The sequence below is a fragment of the Lepidochelys olivacea genome (genome assembly GCF_965140295.1).
Source record: "Lepidochelys olivacea isolate rLepOli2 genome assembly, chromosome: 1".
Classification (NCBI taxonomy): Eukaryota; Metazoa; Chordata; order Testudines; family Cheloniidae; genus Lepidochelys; species Lepidochelys olivacea.
Window position 1 is genome coordinate 212,868,095 of NC_140411.1, and position 27,351 is coordinate 212,895,445.

The window sequence follows — 27,351 nt, forward strand, 5'->3', positions numbered from 1 at the left end:
ATTCAACCCGGCAAGGCCGATTTCAGCGCTATTCCCCTTGTCGGGGGTGGAGTAAGGAAATCGATTTTAAGATCCCTTTAAATCGAAAAAAAGGGCTTCATCGTGTGGACGGGTGCAGGGTTAAATTGATTTAATGCTGCTAAATTTGACCTCAAGTCCTAGTGTAGACCAGGGCTCAGACACTCTAGTCAGCTACAGCACAGACCAAGAGGTTGGGCCACACCCTCCTGCAGTGCACAGAAACTAAGATTCACTTTGCTCAGTTGTTTCTCAGTTAACAGGGACTTTCCCAGCACCCAATATTTAGTCTTTCTGGGATCCTAAACCCCAGATAAATCCATTTTACTCTGTATAAAGCTTATACAGGGTAAACTCATAAATTGTCTGCCCTCTATAACACTGATAGAGAGATATGCACAGCTGTTTGCTCCCCCAGGTATTATTTACCTACTCTGGGTTAATTAATAAGCAAAAGTGATTTTATTAAATATAAAAAGTAGGATTTAAGTGGTTCCAAGTAATAACTGACAGAACAAAGTAAGTTGCCAAGCAAAATAAAACAAAACATGCAAGTCTAAGCCTAATATAGTACAAAACTAAATACAGGTAAATCTCACCCTCAGAGATGTCCCAATAAGCTTCTTTCACAGACTAGACTCCTTCCTAGTCTGGGCCCAATCCTTTTCAGACCAATGTTGTGGTTTGTGACCTGGGTCCAGCAATCACTCACACCCCCTTAGTTATAGTCCTTTGTCCCAGTTTCTTTCAAGCTCTCTTTGGGGTGGAAAGGCCATCTCTGGAGCCAGCTGAAGATAAAATGGAGAGGCTTCCAGGGCCTTTTATATTCTTTCTCTTGTGGGTGGAAACCCCTTTGTTCTTCTGAGCAAAATTATAGCAACAAGATTGAGTTTGTAGTCACCTGGGCAAGTCACATGTCCATGAATGATTCAGCTTTTAGCAAGCCGAAGCCATTGTTTACATTAGATGGAATGTTCCCAGGAAAGCTCAGATGTGGTATGTCGTCTCTCTAAGTCCATTGTCAGTTAAGTGTTTCTTGATTGGGCACTTACTCAGAATAGTCCTTTCTCAAGAAGCTGACCAAATGCTTCACTGGTGCTACTTAGAATCAGACATATTGAGATACAAGTACATTGCCAATATTCATAACTTCAAATACAAAAATGATACACACATACAGACAGCATAATCATAACCAGAAAATTAGGACCTGTCCATAGACACCTTATTCGACTTCCTTTGTACAAGATTTGGAGCAACTATATGACTTTAATTGCAAAAATGATCTAGACGGTCACAGTTCATGTCAATAACGTCACACCCTTGTTGCCAAGAAGGCAAATGGCATATTGGGCTGCATTAGTAGTAGCATTGCCAGCAGATCGAGGGAACTGGTGAGGTCACAGCTGGATTATTGCATCCAGTTTTGGGCCCGCCACTACAGAAAGGATGGGGACAAATTGGAGAGTCCAGCGGAGGGCAACAAAAACAATTAGGGGGCTGGGGCAGATGACTTATGAGGAGAGGCTGAGGGAACTGGGCTTATTTAGTCTGCAGAAGAGAAAAGTGTGTGTGTGGGGTGGGATTTGATAGCAGCCTTCCACTACCTGAAGGGGGGCTCCAAAGAGGATGGAGCTAGGCTGTTCTCAGTGGTGGCAGATGACAGAACAAGGAGCAATGGTCTCAAGTTGCAGTGGGGGAGGTCTAGGTTGGATACTAGGAAAAACTATTTCACTAGGAGGGTGGTGAAGCACTGGAATGGGTTACCTAGGGAGGTGGTGGAATCTCCATCCTTAGAGGTTTTTAAGGCCTGGTTTGACAAAGCCCTGGCTGGGATGATTTAGTTGGTGTTGGTCCTGCTTTGAGCAGTGGGTTGCACTACATGACCTCCTGAGGTCTCTTCCAACCCTAATCTTCTATGATTCATAGCAGGAGGTGATTAAAGGCCCTGCACACGTGCACAGCTGCAACTCCCAGGGTGGACTTCCCAACTCCAAACTGATTTGCAGCTGATCAGTAGCAATATGGAGTTGCCAGCGTCCATAAAATGATCACCACTTGCTTCACCACCGTGAGCTCTCAATTTGGTGTCCTTCTCCCGAAGCCGTGGGTGAGCTCTGCACACAATTCAAGGAAGGTGGCTTTGCACATCCGTAAATTCTGCAGCCACTGCTCGTCATCCCATACCTGCATCATTATGCAATCCCACCACTCGGTGCTTGTTTCCTGAGCCAAATAACAATTGTCCACCATGTGCAACTGCTCTGTGAATGCCAACATCAATCTTGAATTGTTTCTGTTCATGGCACACAGCAGGGCAGGCACCACAGTGTCATTAGCAGATTTGCAGCTCGTGAAATACTGCAGGATCAGCCACATTGTGTTCATAACACTCATCATAAGACTAGTGAGCTGTGCAAGATCCATGCTTTCAGACACAGATCGCTGGCGCACAGTTTACAGGGGCAGTTAAAAAACGTTGTGAAGCTTAGTTGGAAGCCCTTGGAATTATGAGATGGAAAAATTGCATCATGGGGTGGTGGTGATCCCACCCCCATGACGCACTGTAATCCATTCCTAACACTCCAACTGGCAGAAGGTAGTTACCTCCTGCGCACTGCTCTCTCTGTTGGTGCTACAGCACCAACTGTGGATGCACTCCGCCAACACAAGGCGCATTGTGTGAACATGTACAAGTTGTGTAATTACAGTGGCTTATGACTGTTGATGTAACTTAAGTCAACTTAACCCTGTAGTGCAGACATGGCCTAATTAGCTATATAGTAGGGGTGGCCAAACTTACTGACCTTCTGAGCCACATATGACAACTTCAGAAGTTTGAGAGCTGGCGCACACCTGCCAGGGCTTGGGGCTTCAGGCCCATGAGAAGCCCCTGCTCCTGCTGAAGCCCCGAGACCCCTCTCGCCGCTGGGCAGAAGCCCCTACCCTACCACCCTGCTGCAAGGTAAAGGTCCTGAGCTCTCCCCCTGCCCCCAGTCTGGTAGGTGGAGAATGGGGGGGACATGGGGGGCTCCGCGAGCCACACTTTAACTGTAAAAGAGCCACATGCGCAAAAGATGACTATCCAAAGATGGGCACTTTACATACACCACAGGGTAGGTAGTGCAGACACTGCACAAAACCCCACTATGATTCAGGAATCCCTATGGAAAGTAGGAATGCCTGATGAATACCGCCTACCTCCACAGCAGTCTCCCATTAAGGATGCTGCCCCATTTGATCCTTCTAAGCCTGAGGGAGTATGGTTCACTGATGGCAGTGCCAGGCTGGTTAAAGGAAAATGGAAGGGAAAAGCTGCAGCAGTGCCTGCAGACACCTCTGCAGCACCCCTAACTGCTGAAATTGATGGGTCAGCACAACTTGCAGAATTGGCTGCAATTAAACTGGCCTGTGAAGCAGGAGCACTGCAGTATATACGGACTCCTATGCGTTATGGACAGGTGCCACTCAGTGGATCACTAACGGGAAAAATAACCACTGGGAAATAGGAGGTAAACCAGTCTGGGGACTGGAATACTGGAAGTGGTTATATCAGCATGGCCTGCAACAACCCCTGTCTATAGGACATGTCTCAGCTCATCAGAGGAATAATACCCCAGCTGCACAGTTAAACAATTTAGCCGATGCAGCTGCCCAGCTCTTTACCACACAAGTAGAATGGGAACGCTTATATTCATGGTTACATGATAATTTAGGACACACAGGAAGTGATGAGTTAGTGCGGCAAGCACATATCAGGGGGTGGCCTATCACCCACAGACAGGCTAGAGACCTGGTGCAAGCCTGCACTATTTGTGCTGAGACTAGAAAACATATAGCAGAAGGACAAAGGTTTGCCAGGCTAAGAGATGGAAAAAAGCTATGGGCAACCTGGCAGGTCGACTATGTCGGACCACTGCCCACTACAAGGCAGAGGTGGAAATACATCTTGACTGGGGGTAGAAATTGTTTCAGGAATTGGTTTTGCATATCCAACCCGATTGGCAACAGGGTTGTCCACAGTTATGGGACTAAACCGCTTAACAGCAATTGTCCCAATGCCTCAAGAAATCCAATCAGATAATGGTTCGCATTTTAAGAATAAACTTGTAAGGGAATGGACCCTTAACCATGGAGTCCAATGGACCTTCCACCTTCCATATCGACCTCAATCTAATGGCATGGTCGAGTGCTGGAATGGGTTGCTAAAGAATCACTTGAAGCCTACTGATGGCACATGGGGAGACAGACTGGACAAAGTGGTGCAGAGATTAAACAACAGACAGACTCCTACAGGAAGTCCAATCAGCAGGGGATTCTTCCCTACAGGGAAAGCTATCTCCCCTGCCAGAACACCACTGCACAGTTCCAAGTACGCTCCCGGAGACACTGTTGTGATTAAACACCCAGCCCTGGGAACCTTTACCTGCGTTTTGCACGCCTATAAAGAGAAAGGTGTATGGAGTGCCTTAAATGCTGATAAAAGGCTAATAACCATTACAGAGGCTTGGATCGCATCCAAGACCGGATGACCATGTGATTTATTGCAGGAATGGTCCCATGGTTCCGAGCAACCTGCCAGCTAACCTGTCAGCAAAATGGACCATGCAGCAGACCTGTTTGATCACTAGAGACTACTATGGACTGTTGATATATTTGCCATTACTTATAATAGCAGGTGTAATTTTTGCTTTTGGTTTTAAAATAAGTTTTTAGCTAGAACACGACCCACCAGAGATATGTTCCTGCAAGCCCTCATGATCCTTCTGTTGGCTCCAGTCACCTTGGCAATACCAGAACATCCTCTTCGGGGAGCAATCCAAACCATCGCCTCAGCTGCTGGTGCTACAAATTGCTGGATGTGCACCTTGCTAGATTCAACCAATGGACTGGGAATTGAATTTGTACCACTACATGCAGTGGCTGAGAATGGACAAACCTCATGGATGCAATGGTTAGCTCAACACTTGGGATTTTCCCTCTCCCCGTTTTTACATTTGGTTGTGAATACTGTTTTAACCATTTTAATTATTGTAATTGTTTTTTGTGTAACTTTATGTATTATGAAGCATTTGATTCAAACTGCTCTTTCCTCCACGCAAATCAGATACCTAGAGCTAAAAAGGGATCCTAACCAATTCCGCGAACCCTCATCCTCTAATTTGGTTGTTGGGTATTTCTAGATTTCCCCAAGGAGGGCAAGAGGTGCTGGCATCACCGCCACCTTGCAATCTGGGATGTAGTGTGGTGCATCAGGGGGTGGAATGTAGCCAGCCAGCCAGCCAGCGCCCCCCCCCCCCAATCAGACCAGCATTGCTGGAAACACAGGAGGAAGCCGGAACAGGGCACTTAACATATATTCCAGCACAGCCTTTGAAGCTGTGAAAAGCACAGGTGTGCTGCTACAATGTGCCTCTGGGAACAGATACAACGATTAAGCTCACAGCAGGCAGAGGCCCTGTGACAGACATGGCTCTTAGCCCCTACTAAACAGCGTGATGCACACACACCAACATCCTAGGTGGGAAAATATTTACCCTGATAAAAGAAATGTCCAGTAGTCGACACTTATTTTTTCTCTCCCTTGCAAGTGTAAACTACTCTTGCGAAAGCTGGCGTCACCCAGACAGACCAGCCTCAATTTGGCATTAGAAAGGAGAAAGAGAATAAAGGAGTACAGAGGTATAAGTAGGGGACCTACAGCACCATGATTTTTGAGTGCTTTTCACTATCTATCTGCTGGTCAGATAAGTGACAGCCTCCCAAGGCTTCTGCAGCTAAGAGGGTCCCTAAGCCTTGTCCCTTATTCGTCTTTCCACGGAATTGAGTGACCGATCCTGGCTTGGCACCGCTGGAATCGAGAGATGCATGGAGGGTAAGAAGCACCCACACCTGATCTCCTATCTTTAGTGTACACATATTTTGAAATAGAGCTCTATACTTTGTTTTCTTCCTTTGGGATTGTGGCTTCAGTTTTGTAACTTGTTTGTGTGTGTAACATCTCTACATTTAAATAAGTAGGCACTAGCAATTTTGTAACCACATGATTAGAATCTAGCTTAATAAATTTTGGTAACCATTTATGCATAAGCCTGACTTGTTTTCTCTGGTTTACTGTAAAGCAGCCAACACAATTAAAGAACCTCAGCCGTTTTGGCTCTAAAGCCTGGCCATTAGGTGAGAGTACTAAGAACCTTAGCGTTGAGTTGTGCCGCCTCAGTCAATCCTGGCTGCCCGCTGCGAAGGAGCTCTGAGCTCTAGCAGTTAAAGTCACGGGTGTGGAGAGGCTCTTAGTGCTGCCATTGGGGCACCTGTCAGTCAGTATTTACTGCCCGCTGCGAAGGAGCTCTGAGCTCTAGCAGTTAAAGTCACGGGTGGTTAGGACCTTGGGGCATCCGTCAGCCTAGCCTGGGCTGCCCGCCGCGAAGGGACAGTGCGTCCTAGCGGTTAAAGTCACGGATGGTATAAACGGGCATAGCTGGCACCTCACCAAATATCCTTGGCCGTCAGCTAACAGAAATTGGCACCCCTGATATATAGTCTTTCAAATGACTAGGCAACTCCATAGCTTTTCCACTTCATATCGCTCCCCCTGATTTCCTTTCTTCACCTGCTGTTTTCTCTCAGGAGATTTCTGTGCCATTAGATTTCTGGCATCATCTTTGCCAGTTCACAGGAGTCACCAGTAGAGGAATTTCCCTCAGTTACCACCAATTGCCCCTGCATTAATGTCCTTCTGGTGGGTTCTCACCCAGATTACCCTTGAGAGCACCTGCTACCTGATTGCATTTAGGAAACAATGGTTGTGGTGGTAGCATTGTCCTTGTATTTCTGCCATGTATGACCTGGGTGCTACTCTTTGCGCAGATCTTCCTGCCCTCCATCTCTTGTCTGAGTCATTTAGTGCTTGTTCTCTAAGTCTTTGTCTTCACTGCAAAAAAAGTTGTTTTTACAGCAAGACAGCTAACTCAAAATTGCTATCTCAACATAAAATCCAAGTGGAGAGAAGGCATTGTACCTTTACCTCAATGGAGCTAGTTGAGGCTAACCGTGTATACACCCACACCCCTGGGGTGACCTGGGCTAGCTCCACTGAGGTAAAAATTACAGGGCTTCTCTCCACCAGGGCTTTACATTGAGATAGTGATCTTGAGTTTGTTGTCTCGATGTAGAAATAAACCTATTTTTTACCATGTCAACATAGCTTTACTAGCTGTCCTTTCTGGAGTTCAGGGATGTCAAATACAGTCAGATAATCTCAGTTTGGTGCAGATCAGTGCCATAATTTGAGCCACAGCTGTCTGCAAAACTGTTATAAGAACACTACCCACAACAACAACAAAATTAATAATGGTTTCTTTTTTTCTGGGGTGTTGACCCCTTGACTAAATAACCCCAAATTTGCACCACCCATGTTTGTATCCTCTGCAAACTTTATCAGCAATGATTTTATATTTTCTTCCAATTTGTTGATAGAAATATTAAATATAGTTCACCCAAGAATTGATCCCTGTGAGACCCCACCAGACATAGCCTCATTCAATTATTATTCCCCATTTAAAATGCTCTATTGAAATCTATCAATTAGCCAATGTACAATCCATTTAATATATGCCATATTGATTTTATAGTATGCTAATTTTTAGCAAGTGTCATGTGGTACTAAGCCTTACAGAAGTTAAAGTATATTACAGCCAATCTCCCAAATTTCTAATCTCAATATTGAGTTCCTTGGATAAGGCCTATTTTCCATAAAACATGTTGATTGTATTAATTATACTTCCTTTCTTTGTTCTGATTACTTTGAGTCCTTTCTCCCCCTACAGTTTGTCTTGGGTCTGTCTTGGGTCTGTCTCAGTTGTTGTGAATCATCTGTGTGGGAGGAGGCAGTTTTCTGGTGCACTGAGATGATAGTTTTCAGAGTAGCAGCCGTGTTAGTCTGTATCCGCAAAAAGAAAAGGAGTACTTGTGGCACCTTAGAGACTAAATTTGTTAGTCTCTAAGGCGCCACAAGTACTCCCTTTCTTTTTGAGATGATAGTGTGTCTGTACGTTAAATTCTCCTACACCCTTGGACAAACAGATTGGGGAGAGGCAGGTCTGGGACAAGGAAATAGGTGACAAAGAACTGAGCTGATAATGGGCAGCATGATACCTGACAATCCGTGAGCACCAGCCAAATGGCTGTGACACACAGCCTTTGAAAGGGAAGCTTGTGTGAAGCCCTTTGGAGCTGATTCCCAAGAGACAGTGAAAATGGGAGCTCAAAGACATGCAGAGTAGCGCAAGACAGAAAACAAGTGCTAAGATGTTCTTGAGGATCCAGTGGGGAAAAGGAATCAGGCCATTTCACAGCCAGTCTAGCCTTTTCATATGTATCCCTGTAATGGGGGGAACTGCAGCACTTCTAGGGAGATCTGAGGGCATCAGATAATGAAACAGGGCACTTGTCCTATCAGACATTACCTCTCACATGCCCTCATGTGGTGGGTACAATCCCCTCCCCAGTCTGAAGAGGGAGACACTGAGGCACAGAGGTGAAAGGACTTTACCACAGGATTCCATTGTGACTCATTGGCTGAGCTGCCCATAGAACCTAGGAGTTCTGACTCCCAGTCCCTCCACCCCTCTTCTACCCTATTAGACTCCTTAACCAGGTTATATTCCAAGCATCAGGTGTAAAAGACTTGGATCCAGAAATTCACATTTTGGCTTCCAGATCCCACACTTGGGCTGGATGTTCCTTCTAGCTCCTCCAGTTTATTAACTGAACACCATGCAGGTTATTCTCTATGCCAGTGGTGGGCAAAGTATGGTCTGGGGGCCACATCCGACCCTCCAGACGTTTTAATCCGGCCCTCGAGCTCCCGCCGGGAAGTGGGGTCCGGGACTTGCCCTTCTTTGGTGCTCCAGTCAGGGAGCGGGGTCAGGGTCTTGCCCCACTCCACATGGCTCCCAGAGGCAGCAGCATTTCCCACCTCTGGCTCCTACGTGCAGGGGCAGTCAGAGGGCTTCACATGCTGCCCCCACCCCAAGCACTGCCCCTGCAGCTCCCATTGGCTGGGAACTGCAAACAATGGGAGCTGCAGGGGTGGTGCCTGTGGACAGGGCAGCATGCAGAGCTGCCTGGCCGCACCTCCACATGGGAGCCAGAGGGGGATATGCTGCTGTTTCTGGGAGCTGCTTGAGGTACGCGCCGCCTGGAGCCTGTCCCCCTGAACTCCTCCCATGCCCCAACCCCCTCCCCCAGCCCTGATCTCCCTCCTGCCCTCCTAACCCCTCGGTCCCAGCCTGGAGCAACCTCATAACCTCGTGCTGTAGCTATGCCAGCATAACCCCATAGCCTGGACACAGCCTACAGCTATGGAAGGAGTTTTTCCTTTGCTGTAGGACCACCACTTCCTTGAGCAGCAGTAGCTAGGTTGATGGAAGCATTCTTCCATAGATCTAGCTATGTCTACACCAGGTGATAGGTCAGCATAGCTACAGTATTAAAGAGTGTAGACTTTTCACTTCCCTTAGTGCCACAGCTCCGTCGACCTAAATTTTAAGTGTAGACCAGACCTAAGTGTCAGTGATGGCCCTGGTCTCCTTGGCCCTCTCCCATTGTTGTTCTGATCCACTCCTCCCCAGGGGCTTCACTCTGAGCTTGAGAAGATTTTAGGGGAAAAGATTTTATAGGGGAAAATTACAACCTCTCTGAACTTTTTTCCATTTTATTTATTTTCAAAGGGAGCAAATTTTAAGACCCTGTTTAAAAAATATTTCCCAAAAAACAACTGGTAGAAAAAATTATCATCGATTCCTTGTATCACTTAAAATTAAAAATGAACATTTTAATGAAAATTAAAAATAAAAATGAACTGTTCAGTACAGAATTAAAATGTTGCTGGGAACTTTATCGCCTGTCTGTAATTAACAGACAAGATCAGGGTCTTCCTCCACGCTTCACCCAAACGCCAGGCTTTTTTTTTCCTGCTCAGTCACTGTGACGTAGAATTTTACAGTCAGGGAGGATGTGAAGATTAATTAATTAGTTAATGTTTGTAAGTCACTGTATAGATGGCAAAAGCTAGATAAGTGCTGAGCACTCTTATAAGTTTTCATTTTAAATTTCTTTGTTTTTTTAACCCTGTTCTCTCCCATAGAAAGGCAGATTCAAAAAAGGGGCCCTGGACAGATTATCAGGGACTAGGAGGACTTCTTGGCTCTATTCCCTGCTCTGGAAGAGAAGTTGGAAGATCTCCAGAAGGGGACTGGAAGACAGGACTCCTGGTTTCTAGTCCTACCTCAGGGGACAGAAGGGCTGTACCAGCATTACAAGTTCAAAGCTTCTTGAACATTGGTTTATTGTACCCCATTTTGTCTATTATAGACAGGCCCTTCACATCTGGGGTAACACAGGAGAAAAAGGTTAAGAAGCAGCTATCTTCTGGAATATCTCTCAAGCCCAGCAGTAAGCCCAAGGAATTCATAGCCAGCTTTGGCATAGGCGCTGACTTCCACTGTTCCCGGTGGGTGCTCGACCCCACCCCTACCCCTGTACCGCCCTCACCCCACCCCCATTCCAACTCTTCCCCAAAGTCCCCACCCCCTTCCCGCCCCCATTCCACCCCCTTCCCCCAATTCCCCACCCCTGCCCCGCCTCCTCCCCTGAGCATGCTGTATACCCGCTCCTCCCCCCTCCCTCCTGGAAAGTCCTAAGCACGCCAAACAGCTATTTGGCGGTGGGAAGCGCTGGGAGGTAGGCAGAGGAGCAGGGACGTGGCATGCTCGGAGCGGGAGGAGATGGGGCAGGGGGTAAGGGGAAATTGGCTGCTGGTGGGTGCAGACCACCCACTAATTTTTTCCCTTGGGTGCTCCAGCCCCGGAACACCCACAGAGTTGGTGCCTGTGAGCTTTGGCATTCCAGTACCTGGAGTTATCTTGGAGTTATCAGTCACACCCAATGTGGGATGGTCCTACTCTGGATGCTGGACCCTAGGGATCCATGCATTCACCAGCCCAACCTCCCCATATTTGGAGATGCTACTTTCTCCAGGGGGCCCTCAAAATCTCTACCAAAAGGTAAGGGGCAGACAGAGCTGAGGAAACAGCTGTCCCTCCCTGGCTGGCCCAGGAGGCAGTTCCCCTCAGGACAGTTCAGGGCTGATGTTTTATCTTTACCTGGGGGTTGGGGGCAGCTGGCTGCCTGGTAGAATCACCCCAGCCTGAGTGGAAAAGATGTCTGTCCAAGGGGAGTGGCCCAGAGATGGGGGGCCGGGACGGGGGAGCAAATCACCCTGGATCCAGGGCAGGATTATTCCATTCCTAGGGCTCCTTAGCTCCTACTTTCCCATGTGCTGGGGCTGAAGGCCCTTCCCTCAGGGAGATGGCTCCCCAGGCTCACAGACCCCTCCGTGCCAGGGGACAGCTCCTGAGCACCTTTCCCTTGGCTCAGTGGCACTTTGTTGCCCCAGACTGTCCCCTTCCCTTGCAGCTCACATCTCTGACCCCTGCAGCTTGTTTCTCAACAGCCTCCTGTCATCTTGGCTTTGCCGAGCACGCTGGATTTAGCTCGTGGAGCCTCATTGCAGAACTCGACCCCTCCAGCCCCTGAGTGTTTCTATGGTCCCCTGGCTCTTCTCTGAGTTCCTCTGTCTTTTGGGGCTTGAGATGCCCAGAGCCAAGACACCACAGATAGGTCCCATCTTCCTTTATGGAGGCGCCTCCAGGATTGCTGTCTGCACTATCCCATTGGAAATGTCTAGATTTGCTGCCCTCTCCCTGCCATCCTAGGCATCTCCCTCCATTGCACAGCTGAGGTTTGTATTATTTTCCCTGCCTGGACTAGAGAAATCTCATTCTATTTCTGCTTATGATTTTAATCTATCTAGAAAAAAGAAAAGGAGGACTTGTGGCACCTTAGAGACTAACCAATTTATTTGAGCATGAGCTTTCGTGAGCTACAGCTACAGTTTCCACGGTATGCATCCGATGAAGTGAGCTGTAGCTCACGAAGCTCATGCTCAAATAAACTGGTTAGTCTCTAAGGTGCCACAAGTCCTCCTGTTCTTTTTGCGAATACAGACTAACACGGCTGTTACTCTGAAACTAATCTATCTAGATTCCCTTGGATTATTTCTCTGTCTTTGTTGTTGCTACTGGCTCTGGCAGTGGGTAATCTAGGGTGTTGGAGCATGTGTGTGGGCTGGCTAGCATGCTTGTGGGGATGAGACAGGGAGTCAGGATTCCTGGGTTCAATTTTTGGCTCAATTGCTGGGCAACCTTCAGAATCCTGTCTCTATGCCTCATTTCATTAGGGTTGCTAGGTGTCCAGTTTTCGACCAGTACAACTGGTCAAAAAGGGACTCTGGTGGCTTCGGTCAGCACCATTATCTGGGCCATTAAAATTCCGGTTGGCTGCAGCAGGGCTGGCTCCTAGACAAACAGGTGACCGGGGGGCTCCACATGCTATCCTGACCCACAGGTGCTGCTCCCATTGCCTGGGAACCATGGCCAATGGGAGCTGCGGGGATGGCGCCTGCGGATGGGGGCAGTGTGGGGAGCCCCCTGGCCACCCCTCCGCCTAGGAGCTGGAAAGACATGTCGCTGCTTCCCAGGAGCCGCCTGAGGTCAGCGCTGCCTGGAGGCTGCACCCCGAGGCCCCTTCCACACCCCAAACCCCTGTCCCAGCTCAGAACCCCCTTATGCACCCAAACTTCCTCCTGGAGCCTGCACCCCACACCCCCTCCCACACTCCAACCCCCTGCCCCAGCTTTGAGCCCCCTCCTGCAGTCTGAACCCCTCGGCCCCAGCCAGGGCCCCCCTCTTGCATCCCAAACCCCTCATCCCCGGCCCCATCCCAGAGCCCACACCCCTAGCAGAAGCCCTCATCTCCCTCCCATACCCCAACCCCTGCCCCAGATCAGAGCCCCCTCCCGCACTCCAAACCCCTCAGCCCCAGCTGGAAGCCCCGTCCTTCACCCCAAACCCCTCGTCCCCGGCCCCATCCCAGAGCTCACACCCCCAGCTGGAGCCCTTACCCCCTCCTGTGCCCCAACCCCCTGCCCCAGTCCGAACCCCCTCCTGCACCCTGTACTGCTCATTTCTGGCTCCACCCCAGAGCTCACACCCCCAACCCATATCCTCTCCTGCATCCCAATCCCCTGCCCCCTCCTGTATCCCAAACCCCTCATCCTCAACCCCACCCCAGCCAAAGCCCTCACTCCCTCCTGTAACCCAACCCCTGCCCCAGCTCAGAGCCCCCTCCCGCACTCCAAACCCCTCATCCCCAGCCCCACCCCAGAGCCCACACCCCTTCCCACAACCCAACCCCTGCCCGAGCCTGGTGAAAATGAGCAAGTGAGGGTGGGGGAAATGCGAGTTACAGAGGGAGGGGGGATGGAGTGGGGGCGGGGCCTCAGAAAAGGGACAGGGCAGAGGTGGGGCCTTGGGGAAGGGGTGGGGCAGGGGGTAGGAAAAGGGTGTTTGGTTTTCTGTAATTAGAAAGTTGGCAACCCTACATTTCATGGGTGCTGGGGGTGCTCCTGCATGCCCTGACTTGAAGTGGTTTCCATCATATACAGGGTTTACAATTTGGTTCAATGGCTCTCAGCACCCCCACTATACAAATTGTTCCAGCATCCCTGCCTCATTTTATGGATCATGCAAGTTCCCTCCCTGCTGGGAGGTTGTAAGGTTCATTAATTAGTGCCTGTAAAGTATCTTTGAAGATGTCACTTCAGCTGACCCTGTCTTCAGGGTTCCAATTTGCTTTTCATTATCAACGCAGTTTTGACTCTCCTGTAACTTCCTCCAAAATTTCTTTTCTACTGCCAATTTCTCCTACATTTTGTACAGAGAGAGGTTTCATCTATGCTAGAAAACCGTACTGACTTAACTGGATTGATTTAAAAACTAATGATCAAATTAAGCTAAATCTATATACACAAGGCTGACCAATACAAGTGTGTTTACATGAGCAGTTTGCACTAGTTTCACAAGATCTATTTGAGTTAAACCAGTGCAACCTTCTAATCTAGTCAAGTGCTTTGATAAGGGGTATGAGGGTTGGTTTGTTTTTTGCTACTTTCAGAAAACAGTTTTTTTTAAGAGAGTTTGGGTCACAAATTCAGTCTGGCACCTTCCCATCAGGTCTGTGGGATACGAACACCTCTTAGTATGTTGTCAACCAAACTTGTGATCGCATCAAAAACCAATCTTCGGTTTATTTGACAAGCCTGTTTTCCACAAAACCATGTCAACTGACATTGCCATCCTCTAGTTCTTTACTGATTACATGCCCTGTCAGTCTTTCCATTATTTTCCCTGGGATCAGTGTTGGCATGGCTCATAATTACCTGGTTCATCTTATTTACCCTTTATAAATATGTCCACATTAGTTTTTTCAGTTCACTGGAATTTCCCCAGTGTTCCAAGATATGTTAAAAATCAACAATAATGGTTCAAAGAGCTCCTTGGACAATTCTTTGAATGCTCTTGGGTGCAAGTTACCCTGGCCCGCGGATATAAATATATTTAACTTTCGCGGTTGCTGTTTAACATCCTCACTAGTTACTGGTAAAGAGTATTCCATTATCACTGTGAGATATGAATACATCATTTAGCTTCTTCCCGGAAAAATATTTGACCAATTCTGCCTTTTCTGCATCATGATGGATAATTTTCCCATCCATATAGACTAGGAATTTGTTTGTTCCTGACATAGTTAAAGCATTCCTTTTTATTGTCATTAATGGAACTGGACCCAGATTCCCCCCATCCCCCCTGATACCTTTAGCGTCCCTTATTGTCAACATTTTCTAATTGCTGATTTTTACTCATTACTTTCAGCTTTCCCATTTTGCCATTTTTAATATAAATGCCTTTTTAATTGCTTCTTTCACCTCCCTTTTTAACCAGTGAGAGTTTTTTTAAATCAAAGAATCCTTTCAGGATTGCAGAACTGTAGGGGGTTTGTTTGGTGGGGGAGACATCTAATAAAGCTTTTAATTCCAATGATCATTCAAATTTTTATGTTAAATATTTCCTTATGCTCAGTTTTGCTCATGATTGTTCTTAGCTTTGGGAAACTGGCCTTTTTAAAGCACTGAGGGCTTGTCTACATTACCCGCTGGATCAATGGGCAGCGATTGATCCAGCGGGGGTTGATTTATCGCGTCTAGTCTAGACATGCTAAATCGACCTCTCCGTCGATTCTGGTACTCCACTGGAGAGAGAGGCGCAGGCGGAGTCAATGGGGGAGCCTCAGCAGTCGACTCACTGCAGTGAAGACACCGCGGTGAGTAGATCTAAGTACATCGACTTCAGCTACGTTATTCACGTAGCTGAAGTTGCATAATTTAGATCAATTCCCCCCCACACACCCCAGTGTAGACCAGACCTGAGTATATATATTACTGGACAGGACTATATTCTATTTGCATATAGCAAATGTGCTCTGAGCTTGTATTACTTTGCCCCTCTCGTTCTGCCAGTGTTTCCAACTCACTCGCTATACCTTCTTCCATACTGCCTGCAAGGATTTCCTAATTTCTCTATGCCAGACCCCTGCCTTCTCCTCATTCCAGTCCCTCTTGCAAATCCGTTTCTTCTGTGAGGCCAAGAAACGCCACTAGCCTGCATCACTGTAATACCATCCCCAACCCACTTTAAAAGGGTCAGCCAAGGTGGAGGGAAAGGGGAGTCACTCCCGTTTTTACTTCTTTCCGGTGAATAATGATGGCCTGGAAGGGGTCTCTTGACCCAATAACCAAAGTGGAGTTTTTTTATTATTTTTATTTATTTGCTTGATTTTAGAAATCTCACAAATGTCAAATCTCATCTTTACTGAATTTGTTGGATGTCTCAGAAATGTGGATCAGGCACTTTTGCAGCCCTTCACTGAAGGGTCCGAGTATGAGATCTTTAACAGAGAACTTTTCTGCCAAGTGCACATTCAGGTTAAACAGACATGAACAAAAATCAAAAGTGTCAGAGCTGGTATAGGCACAAAAGTTGTACTGGTCTAACTAAAACTCGGTTTTTAAACTAGTGCAAACTCAGTTTACTTATGACAGTTTAGCCTGAGTCTATCTGGGCTTGTCTACACAGAAAGTGGAACAAAAATAAGCATATTGGTTGTAATTCACACCTTCAGTTATTTCTGTAGAAGTCTGAGTGGATGCTCTTCATTTGATTAAGGATGTCCTATTTCAATTACGTAACTTAAACTGGTAAATTTAATATAATAAAATTATAATAATTGTATTCTGAAATGAGTTTCCCCACCTTCCCTGTTACTCACCTAGTAAAAGATGTGAATTACAGCAGATTTCATTCTTTTGGTTCCCATTTGGATATAGACAAACCCTCTCTTTTCCTGGCCTTCTCTGTATGGCACAGCAGCAGTGACTTAACTAGAAATGTGAATTCAAAACAATATAATTAGACCAGCACCAACACCAACATGAATATTCTTATTTCATCTTAAAACAGACATTGTGTTTTAGCTTAAATTAATTTAGGAATCAGTCTAAACTAAACTGCAGTAAGCTTATTCAACCAAAATTAAGAGCATTCACCCAGGGGTTTGCACCAGTCACCTAAACTCCTTTAAAACCTGACTTAAATCAACCTGCTGCAGCTTTCTCGTGGAGCTTTGTCTGTCTCTCCATGATGTTTCATATTCTTTTCATTTCCCCATAGTCCATCAAGCCCCTGACTGAGAAATGTTGCCAAGCCTGGAACAATGCCAGCCTGGAGCAGCTGAGGAGGCTCCTTCAGCAGAGCCCAGAGCAACAGGTAAAGAATCAGGCACTAGGGTTGGGGGATCTGAAAAGTTGTCATGTTCCCACACTCCCTTATAAAACACAATCTTACACTGATGAGAGTTCAGAGGCTCATACAAAGGGGTGGGGGGAACTTCAAAACTACCAAGAGCCAGAAGCTTAAAATGTACTTCCTGAAATTCATTCACTGGCTATTACCAGCAGGAGAGTGGGTTTGTGTGTGGGGCGGGGGTGAGAAAACCTGGATTTGTGCTGGAAATGGCCCAACTTGATTATCATACACATTGTAAGGAGAGTGATCACTTTAGATAAGCTATTACCAGCAGGAGAGTGGGGTGGGAGGAGGTATTTTTTCATGCTTTGTGTGTATAAAAAGATCTTCTACACTTTCCACAGTATGCATCCGATGAAGTGAGCTGTAGCTCACGAAAGCTTATGCTCAAATAAATTGGTTAGTATCTAAGGTGCCACAAGTACTCCTTTTCTTTTTGCAAATACAGACTAACACGGCTATTACTCTGAAACCTGGTTAAAAAACGTAAGTAAAATTCCCTCTCTGGCTCCTTCTTTTCCTACAACATAGCACATTTTTCAAGCTGACCCCAGTTCCTTTTCTCCAGAATGCCAGAGCTCTGTCATGCCTAAAGAAGGCAGAGATCCTGGAGATGACAGTGCGGAAACTAGAGAGGCTCAAGAAACCAGGTAACTCCTTTAATAGGCTCCAGTCCCTCTCACCTCAGTGTGTGTGTGTGGGGGGGGGGGGGCGGGGGCACGCAGGTGGGGAGAGGAGTAGATAAAAGTTTGTGTTCCATAATTGGCCAGGTACACAGGTTGAATCCAGACAAAACTTGATTCCCTACTAGAAACAGACATACACACAAAGGGCCCAACTCCCCACTGTATTCCTCATTTTATGCCAGGAACTGTGCTGAAACAAGTTACTCCAGTGTAAAGCTGGAGAGTGATGCAGCAGGAAGCTGCCGTCTTGTTATTGTCCTTCCCTCCATTCCCTTTCAGGCTGAGGTTTGAATCCTTGACCAGGAGGAAGATATCAAGTTTTGAACAGCTAGATAGAATGGGGGGGAGGGGGAGCAATGGAGGCCTAATATTAAGAAGCTTCAAAGCCTGACTCCCTCACTCTCCGCCTTCTCTCCTCAGGCACTGCTGCCTTCTCAGAGGATGGCCAGGAGTTTGCTGCTGGTTACCACCACTGCCCTAATGCTGTCAGTGCCTTCCTGAGCTCAGCTGGTTCTTTGGTGGATCACGACTTGAAGTCCCAGATCCCCCACAGGCTGCAACATACCATTGAGGCCAGGGCCACCACTGCTTTGGAATCCCCTCCCAAAGTCCAGCAGCCCCAAGGGGCTTTCTTGCTCTCCAATAAGCCACTCCCACCCTTCTTTGGGTAGCTCCCCCTTCCTTGCTGCCTCCAGGACCTGCCCTGATCTCACCAGATCTAAATTCCCACACCCTCCCTGGGGGGCACTTGTCTCACCTCCTTCCTCATGGCCACAGCTGCACCTCCCTCCTTCACTCTCCTGGACTCATCCAATGCTGCCAGTTATACCTCAGATGTGGAGACCCTGGTGAGCCCCACCTTAAGGGAACCAGACCCTGGTGCCTATCAGAACCAGATAGTAGACCAGAACAGAATGTGAGACCATGAGTGGCGCTGCCCTATGGAGCAAGGATCCAACAGACGCACAGCTGTAATGTGGGATAGTGTGAACACCCCGCACCTAGTTCTGAGGGACCTGCTTCTGCACCTTATTTCCAATGCACAGGTGATGCACAGAAAATGAGTCTCTTGCAAACTGCCCATTTCTGCAGCTGTACATGGCACTGAGTTTGCCAAACTGCATCTTACATTGGTTTTACCTGGTTCTGACTGAGACATTTCCACAGCTGATATGTATTGAGAAACTCAGCGTAAAGGGACTCCATGAGCCCGTTTAACTGTGGCCTGATCCACTGGCTGCTCCAATTAATAATGTTTGCTGAGTCCCTGCCAGCGCCCAGGGCTGATATTTGTGCAACAAAGAGGTAGGGATTCTTCCTGAACTATTTTTACCAATAAGATCCTGTTGTAACAAGTTTGACGCTAAGTGAAGTATTATTTCTTTGATAGATGTGCCGCCTTGTAATTTCACCTTATCCCCCCATCTTAAGGGCAGGGAGATAAATAGATTAGCAATAGCCTCAAACAGCTTCAGCCTCAGATAGAAAGAGATTAACTGAAATAATCTCTGAATTAACTGAAATTAACTGTGCATGGACCCCAAGAGTCTTTTCATGTGAGCACAGAAGACCTGAAAGAGCAACCAGCCAATCTCATTCACTTGTGCGTGTTAAGTGAAATAATAGCATTTAAAACAAATTAGAGGTTTCTTGCTGTTGCTTTTTTACAATTTCCATCTTATAAATCATCGTCTCCCAAGTTAGTAAGAAGGTGGGGGGTGTGTGTGTGAAAAAACATGGCTGTCAGATTGAATCAACAAGGAAGTGAGGGGAAGGACAGGACAGCCACATAAGCGGTGCTAGGTTGAAAGGAAATGTTAGGGCAATAGTTCTGCAGCAGGCAATTCAGCTCCCTTAGAAGAGAGAAGGCAGAAACGACCCAACTCCATTTTCTTTACAGTTCTTGTTCCTTTATTCAGTAAACACCTAGTTACAAGTTTCACAAATCAAATTAAAAAAGGGGAGAGTTGACTGCAAATGGGGTTACATGGGCAGGGAGATACAGGCTGGTTCAGTTCTTGTTCCTCTCCCCCTCCCAAACACACTTCCTTCCATCTCACCATACCAGGAAGCAGGAGAGGAAGTGGGGGCTTTTGACCCAGTGAGGGGGATTAAGAATGGGGCAAGAAATTCTTCAACATGATCATTTCAGAAGGGACCAAATACCACTCCAGAACCAGCCCAACCAGGCGCAGGAAAGCTGGAAGGGACAGGAAGGACATGGTGATGACCCTTGTGTGCACAAATACTGGCAAAGGGAACTGAGCCAAGGGTGACTGGAAAAAGAGGAAGAGTTGGAGGGCGGGGAGGGGGAGGGAGAATTGAGGCAGGATAATAAATGTGTCCTTCGTACACCCATGAGGTCCCCAAACCACCCTGTAGCCCCCGCACTGGGTGAGAAGGAGAGCAGTGTGGAGGGTTAATCACTTTATTCAATTCTTAGAGGGTGGGGGTTAATATTAAATTTGAGAAGATTCCAAGCAGTGCTTTGTCATCAGAGTTTCACTGTCTGTACCTGAGAGGAGATGGAGAGAGGGAGAAGAGAAAGAGAGAGAATGCAAGTTACAGAGGTATAAATAAAGGGGTGGTACAGAAGGTAAAACCAAGCACTGTAATTTAAAATTCAGCAAGAGAAACTGATCAGATAAATTAATAAATCCTTAGCACTAAATTTTGGATTTAACCCAGTAAACTCAATTCAGAATGCTGGGAGGAAGGAAAAACCCAGCACTTCTCTACTGAATCTAGACTTGAGTTGATCTCATGAGAGTTTGGTTTCACTTGTAAATAGACAGTTCCTGCAGACAGGCTTCAACTTCAATTTAGTGACATTTTTGACCACTATCTCCTTGGCTCCCCAGATGCTGCTTCCCCATTTCCTCGCACATTTAAACCCACATCTGTTTGCCTGATAGTGAGGGAAGACAGCTACTCCCACACAATCCAGGGTGCAAGAGGCACAGACTTCCCAAACTGTGTCCACAAGATAGACAGAAAAATGAGGGGAACCATGTTCTGATACTCCCACACTATCAGCCCCAAACCAGTATCTGAAGTGACTCAGGCTGGAGCCACTCACCCTGTTTTGGATGTTGGCAAAGATGAGCTGCCAAAGAGGAAGCTTCCTGCTAGACCCTAGAGCATGTTCCCCTTCTCCAACTGACACCCCCAAGTGGCTCACATGGAGGCCCTGCACCCCATGCTGAGGGTAGTGAAAGTGAGGTTCAAAAGGAGTGAGGCAGCCATACAATGGGGGGAGTGGAGAGGACAATTAGACTTACAAGAGAGAGTAGGTGGATTTGGGGGTGACCATGCTGCACCCCCCCCAAAGTCTGCTCCAGATTCACCAGTCGTATCGGCGGGCCTGTCTGGATGGGGAATCCTCAGGGCCCTGGATAGCAAGATGTGTCCCCTCAGACCGGCGGCCACTGCTGCTCTCGTGACGCCGATAACCCAATCCTCGCTGTGGCCGGAACCGGGATGTTTCTCGCCTCCATTCATCATCAAATGCAGCTGCATCACCTACATAAGGAAAGAGAACAGTAGGCTCAATGGGAAGGCAGTCCAGGATTTGGGAGCCCCAGGCAGCAAGGAGCACTCACTCTCATCCAGGTTGATGTACTCCTGCCTCTCCTCCTGGTCACCTGTGCGATGGTTCCGTGAGCGCTGCATGATGTGGGCTCTCTCCCGGATGTGGTGCCCAATTGACATCTGCTCCAGGCCACTGTTTGAGTCCCGCACAGTCCGTCTTGTTTCACGGATCTGGGTGCAGAGTGTAGTGCAGTGTCAGTCCCTCACCTGTCCCCCACAACCCTATTTAGCACCCCTCATTTCATCCCTGCAATATTGTTCCCCTCCCTAGCCTTCCAACAGAATCACTGTTTTTCTCTCCACTACTTCCAAAGTGAAACATCATCAACAAGGGAAAAACAAATCCTTCATGTAGCCCTGGGCACGACCCCACTAGTCCCTCACTGAGTCACATAATTTCCCCAGATCTTTGATTCACCCCTATGCAAAAATGCATCAAACATAAGCTGCTTGTCTTCAGTTTGAATGCCCTTCACAGTCAATCCCCACAAAACTTCTCTCTCATTCACTACCAAGCTGTCAATGCTCACCTTCAGTGGGCCCATGATGCCAGCCTCCATCACCCACTTGTTAAATTTTCAAACAAGCAACTTTGTGCTTTCTCCTATGCTGCCCTCACACTTGGGAGGTGCTCCCCATAAACATCTGCAAAACTACCTCATTATCCACTTTCAAATTCATCCTCTGCCATGATGCCTACAAAAAACTTGACAACGGTTAAACTGCTGGTGCGTAGAGATCACAGCCTACCATGCTAATCAAATTTGTCTTTGTCTACTTATACCCCTCCCTCATCCAAAATGCATCCATCTCTTGTGTTATACTTAGATTGTATAGATTTTTGGGGCAGGGACTGTCTCTTGTCCTGTGTCTCAACTGCACCTAGCACAATAAGGTCCTGGTCCATGACTAGGTCTCCTAGGTGCTATGGTAACACAAATAATAAAATGCTCTGGGTAGTCAGTGCCATACAACTAAATGTAGCAGATCCCCAGAAAAAGCAGCTGCCTGTGATGTCCTGCCCCTCACTGGGTGCAGGAGCAGCAGCTTCCTTCTCACCCCGCCAGGTGCAGAGCGCGTCTCCGAGGTCTCATGATAGACTTTGGGGCCATCACCCAAGTTGGAATAGGAGATGACAGTTGAAGAAGAAAACGTTTGGCAGTTGGCACCACTTGTCATGTGCTCCTGGTGAGGGAAAGTAAGGAAAAAAAAAAAGAAAGAAAAAAGTCAGCTGCTCCTATGAGCTCCTCCCCCCACCATTCATCTTGGTTTCTTTTTGATAAAAGGGGGGGCATCCTCTTCCCTTTCACACCCACCTCTCTCCTTTCCATTACTCCCCACCCCATTCCTTCTGCTCCGTAAGTGAGGGGGACAATCCCTGCACACCCTTCCCACTGCCTCATCTTCTCTGCATGGAGGGGCTGCTCCCTCATGTTCCATGTTGCTCCAAACGTATAGGCAATGCCATCTTTACTGCTCGGGAAGGAACAATGTCATGGGAGCAGCAGTAGCCCTTGTGGAGGAGGTGAAAAACAGGAGGCTCTAGGTGGCAACTGATTACCCAGGATGGCAGCGGTGATATCAGTGCATGCCTGTCAATGCAAAGTGTTGAGGAAGGTTCTTACCACATTTCCAATCATATCGTTCATCATCCCAAACATGTCCATGAAGCCACCTGCCTGGGAGGAGGGGAGGAACAGAGTCAGGTGGGAAGAGAACAGAGGGAGAGGAGACAAGTGAATGCACTCACAAAGACACATGGAAGCTGCTCTAGGAGAATAAACGAGAGTTCCCGACCCCTCACCCTATCAGAAGGCCAGGCTATGGTAATAGAACTGCACAGTGCTCACCCGTAACATCGACCCTTTGTCCCCAAGATCTCATTCTAAGCTCTTCAACTCCCAGAAGCTTGGGATGGGATGGGTTATCTCACTCTTGGCCTGAATCCCCCAGCTTTGATTTGGCTCACAGAAAGATAGGGTCACAACACTAGATCAGCCCAGTATCTTGTTTCTGATGTAGTATCTGGTCCTGGCTACCAACTGAAGGTAAAAGAAACCCCTTAGTGGAAATTGTGAAACAGCCTGTCCCTATGGGAAGCTACTTCCTCATTTATGCCACTCAGTGTGGGACTTCTGTCTTCTATTACTTTTCTTGATCTAACGTAACTATGGATGTTCTCATTTTCTATAAAAATGTCTAGTCATTTTTGATATGCTAGGGCCGAGTTCCACAAATTAATCATGAAATATACAAAAGAAGTTTGTCTTTTGTCAGTTTCAGATGTGCTGCCTTTCAATGTAATTGAATAGTCTCTCATTCTTGTAGTAGGAGAAAGGTAAATTATGTGCTCTTATTTATCCTCTCTCATCTATTTTTCATCTCTTCTCTAACAGAAACAGTCCCAATCTTTTCAGTCTTTCTTCATATGGAAATCTTTAGGTTTCTGATGACTTTTGCCACCCATGACTGAACTCTCTATTTCTGCTATGTCCTTTCAGAGAGAGGGTGACCAGAAGAACACAGTGTTCCAGGTAAGGGCATCCCACTGATTTATGTAATGACATTGGAATAGCTGCAGTATTATTTTCCATCCTATTCCTGGGCATCCTAATGTTTTGTTGGCTTTTTTGACAGCCTCTACCCATTGAGCAGAGGCTTTCATTAAGCCTCCTTAATGGTGCCCAGATCTTCTTCCTGATTTGTTATAGTCCCCGACTCAGATTTATCACCTAGCCTTGGAATCCAAATCTCAGCCCTCTCTCTCTCTCTGTGAACTCCATGCAGATTGCTTGTATGGGGGTTTCAGGGTCATACCTGAAAGAGCCACAGTTCTGCCTGCTCTTCCTGGTAATCAACCATCCCATTTCTATTATTTGTTGTATTACAGTAGCACCTTGAGGCCCCAACTGAGCTCAGAGTTCCTCTGTGCAAGACCCTGTGCAACCATTTAATAAGAGATAGACTCTACTCCAAACAGACAAAGTGCTGGAGGGGGACACAAGCACAGAGAGGTAAAGTGACCTCACTAAAGTCACACTGAGGGTCATTGAAAGCCATGAGTTGAATCTAGGCCTCCTACCCACTGGCCCACACCCTATTAAGGTATTTTCCTATGAGCTGGGGTTTGCCCTGGTATCCATGTTCCTTCCCCATTCCCTGTACTGTGTTTGTTGACATGCTCACCTAGAGGTGGCTGCATTGTAGCGCTGCTGAATATGTGGAGCACATGAAGAACTTGGGGATAAAGTGACCTATTGGGGAGCTGTAAATCTGGATGTTACACTTTGGGGAAGGCCCCAGAGCTGCACAGAGAAACTGAAGCCTTACCATTCCCAACATTCCAAAGGGTGAGATGGCTCCTGCCTGCAGGGGGCAACAGAGAAACACAAAAAAATTAGGAGGGATCCACTCATTGTCCAAACCCAGGACCCTTTCCCTTTCACAAGAAATAGAAGGAAACAAAAGACCCAGGCCTACCAAGTGGCCAAAAGGTTTAACAGACATTGCTCCATAAACTCCTGCATGTCCCCCCCTGCCCACAAGGTGCAGGTGGGGAAAGAAGTGACATTTTCAAACCTATTCTGGTGATATTAATTTAGGCTCTGCAAAATGACACTTATCTTCCATCACCCCAAGACACTGATGCCCTGGCATAGAGTAGATTGGAGGGAAGCATGTGAAGTAAAGGGATATAACACCCGTGTTCTAGGGAACTAATTTTCCTTCCCCCACTTCCTGCAAAGAAGAGAACTGCCCCATCCTAACCACGTGGGAAGGTGAGGGAAGTCAGAGGGCAAAGAGACTCTACAACTATACTCAGCATCCCCTTTACCTGCATCCTGCGACTGGCCTGACGTGCCCCAGGCATGGTCCCATCAGTTATGCTGAGGAAGGGGCTGTATGCAAAGCCTCCAGAAAGCATGCGGTTCATGTGCTGACGGTGAATAGCAAAAGGGTCCCTGGAGGGGATCAACAGGGAGAGGAGACCTTAGGAGGCAGAGTCCCAGATAACCCACCAGCCCTGACTCCGTCCCCTGATCTAACCCTGACCCAACTTCCCTCTGAGAGTGAGAAATACAACCTGTGAGTCCTGTCATATAGTCTTCCCTAATCTATTTGAACCCACTTCCCCCCCCGATAAATTTGGGGGTCATACGCACATCGTAAACATGGGGTCCTCTGGTTCTCCATCCCTCATGAACCGGAACATACTTCCTTCAGATCCGGGGAGGGCTCTGCAAACAGGGAGCCTGAGTGAACATAAGCAAGCTGGGGCCACAGGGCATGACCCCTTCTCTTTTCATACCAATATGTATTCACCAGCTCATGCAACCCTCCCTCTTGCACCAGGTCCTGTGGGTAGCAGAGCAATCTCTACAGATGCCTCTGGCAGGTCAGCTCAACCAATAGGAGCCCTTTCCCAAACTACCCCTCCCCCGACAGGGAATATAACCAAATTGCCGTCTCCACAGCCCCCCGCCAGCCTCCTTATCGCTTACCTGCCCCGCACAGACACTTCACCCCTGGCCCCCAGGGCAGGGACAGGCGCCCCCCGTTCACACGAGGACGCCCAAAGGTGCGGAGGCACCAGGCCGGCCCGGAGCGTCACTACTTACCCCAGCGCAGATACAAGCGCTCCTCGCCCTGCAGGCAGCCCCCACCCCCAAAGGCGAGCACGAGCCGGGCCCCCAGCCTAGGCAGCCTCCTCTCCCACCGCTCCTCCTGTAGACTGCAACCCCCCGGCCCCGCATCCCGCCTGCCACCCGCCCACCTCACGCTCCCCTGCCTGGCGGGGTGTCCGCCGCTCGCTCCCGCAGGCCTTCCTCCGCCACGGGCACCTGGCAGCGCAGCGCCCGCTCAAGCGTCCGCTCCCATCTAGCCCCGGAGCCCGCCTGCTCCCCGCGCGGCCTTCGCGGAGGGTGCGCTGGGGGAAGGGGAGCTGGGAGCGCGCTGCCCTCCGCCGCCGGGCGCTGCCAGCCCGCACCAGGGCCTGGCCAGGAAGTGAGGTCGGCCCGGCGCGCCAGCGCCTCCCCGCGGCCGCAAAGCGCAGCGCAGCCCGGCCGGCGCTGGAAGAGCTCCGCTGGGCCAGAGGGCGGGCGAGGGGCGGCGGGGGGTGGGAGCAGAAGCGAGGGGCACAGTGGTGGGGAGGGGATGGTTATAACCATCGCCCTGCACAGCGCCAGGGGGCCCCGGGAACCCGTCCCGGGGGAGGGGGGGTATAACAATAGAAGGTCTGAGGCGGGGCGTGATACCCTTAATGGCCCGTGGGCTCCTTTTGTTGTGAGGCTGCTAAGGAAATGGCTGCCAGCAGCCTGGCTTCAGCTCCCGTCACCTGAACGGGGAGGAGCCGCCTGCATTGGGCCGGGCCCGCGCATGGTGCAGTGCACACGGGGGAGCAGCAGGGGTCTCCCTCGCGCCACACATTCAGAGCTGCGCGTTGGGGGCCTGCGGAGGCGAGAGAGTGATTGAAGGCTGCAGCTGCTGCTTTCCGTCTTCTGCGCTCGGCGGGCTCCCCGAGCTGCGGCTGTAGCCTTGCTTGCCAGCCCGGCCCGAACGTACACGGCCTTTCTTGCTCCCGTGGGAGGATGGCTCGGATGGCTCTTGGGGGCTCCTTTGGGATCCACCCGGTTCTAGTTTTCTAGGCGTGGTGACCATTTTGGCCCATGTCCGCTCCAGCAGAGCAGGCTGAGCTGGGTCCAGCCGGCGCTGCTCTGTAATTCCCGCACCTCTCTGCTCTGCCACCTGTTTACCACCTTTCGAAGACTTTGCTGCCCGGGAACCCAGAGTCTCAAGTACTGACTTTTGCTTCCGCCTCTTACCACTTCCTGCATCTGCTGAAGGAGGGGGATGCACAATCGCGTTAATTTAGCCTGTTCCCCCTCCCAGTGCCTCTCATCCGTGGAGACCTGCAAGCCACATGCGCTGTCTCATCATTGCTGCTGTCTACCTTCCTTGCCACACATCTAGCCTTCTTTTTGAATGGTGAACACCAGAACTGGACACGCTGTTGCAGCAATGGTTGCACCAGTGCCAAATAAATATATTTACCAAATATAGAGGTAAAATAACCTCTTTGCTTCAACCTGAAATTCCCATTTGTGTCATCTGCCCCGCCACTCTGTTCTCCATACCTGGCTGGCATGCACCCTGACTGACACCCAACAATCCTGCCCTTCCTCCCCCCACTTCTCAGAGCTCTCTCTCTCCGTACTTTTCTGAATGTGACACAC

At 48.5% G+C, this 27,351-nt stretch overlaps 1 protein-coding gene across 6 annotated transcripts; it reads right to left on the bottom strand.

The window, feature by feature from the left end:
- Window positions 1-457: 457 nt before the first annotated feature.
- MLF2 (myeloid leukemia factor 2) lies at window positions 458-26,446 on the bottom strand. 6 transcript variants are annotated; one of them, XM_084619295.1, is made up of 10 exons: window positions 25,893-26,103; window positions 25,282-25,356; window positions 24,954-25,080; window positions 24,449-24,484; window positions 22,744-22,797; window positions 22,178-22,303; window positions 21,130-21,289; window positions 20,809-21,049; window positions 16,306-16,417; window positions 458-2,244 (listed from the first exon to the last, which is right to left on the bottom strand). In XM_084619295.1, the coding sequence occupies exons 2-8, from the start codon at window positions 25,329-25,331 to the stop codon at window positions 20,871-20,873; spliced, it is 732 nt and encodes a 243-aa protein (XP_084475421.1). In that variant the 5' UTR covers window positions 25,332-25,356; window positions 25,893-26,103; the 3' UTR covers window positions 458-2,244; window positions 16,306-16,417; window positions 20,809-20,870. The 6 variants fall into 6 exon arrangements, with proteins under 6 accessions (XP_084475421.1, XP_084475420.1, XP_084475423.1 ...); XM_084619294.1 differs by lacking the exon at window positions 458-2,244 and having other exon boundaries at window positions 15,771-16,417; XM_084619297.1 differs by lacking the exons at window positions 458-2,244; window positions 16,306-16,417; window positions 25,893-26,103 and adding exons at window positions 19,416-20,042; window positions 26,374-26,446.
- Between the last annotated feature and the right edge of the window lie 905 nt (window positions 26,447-27,351).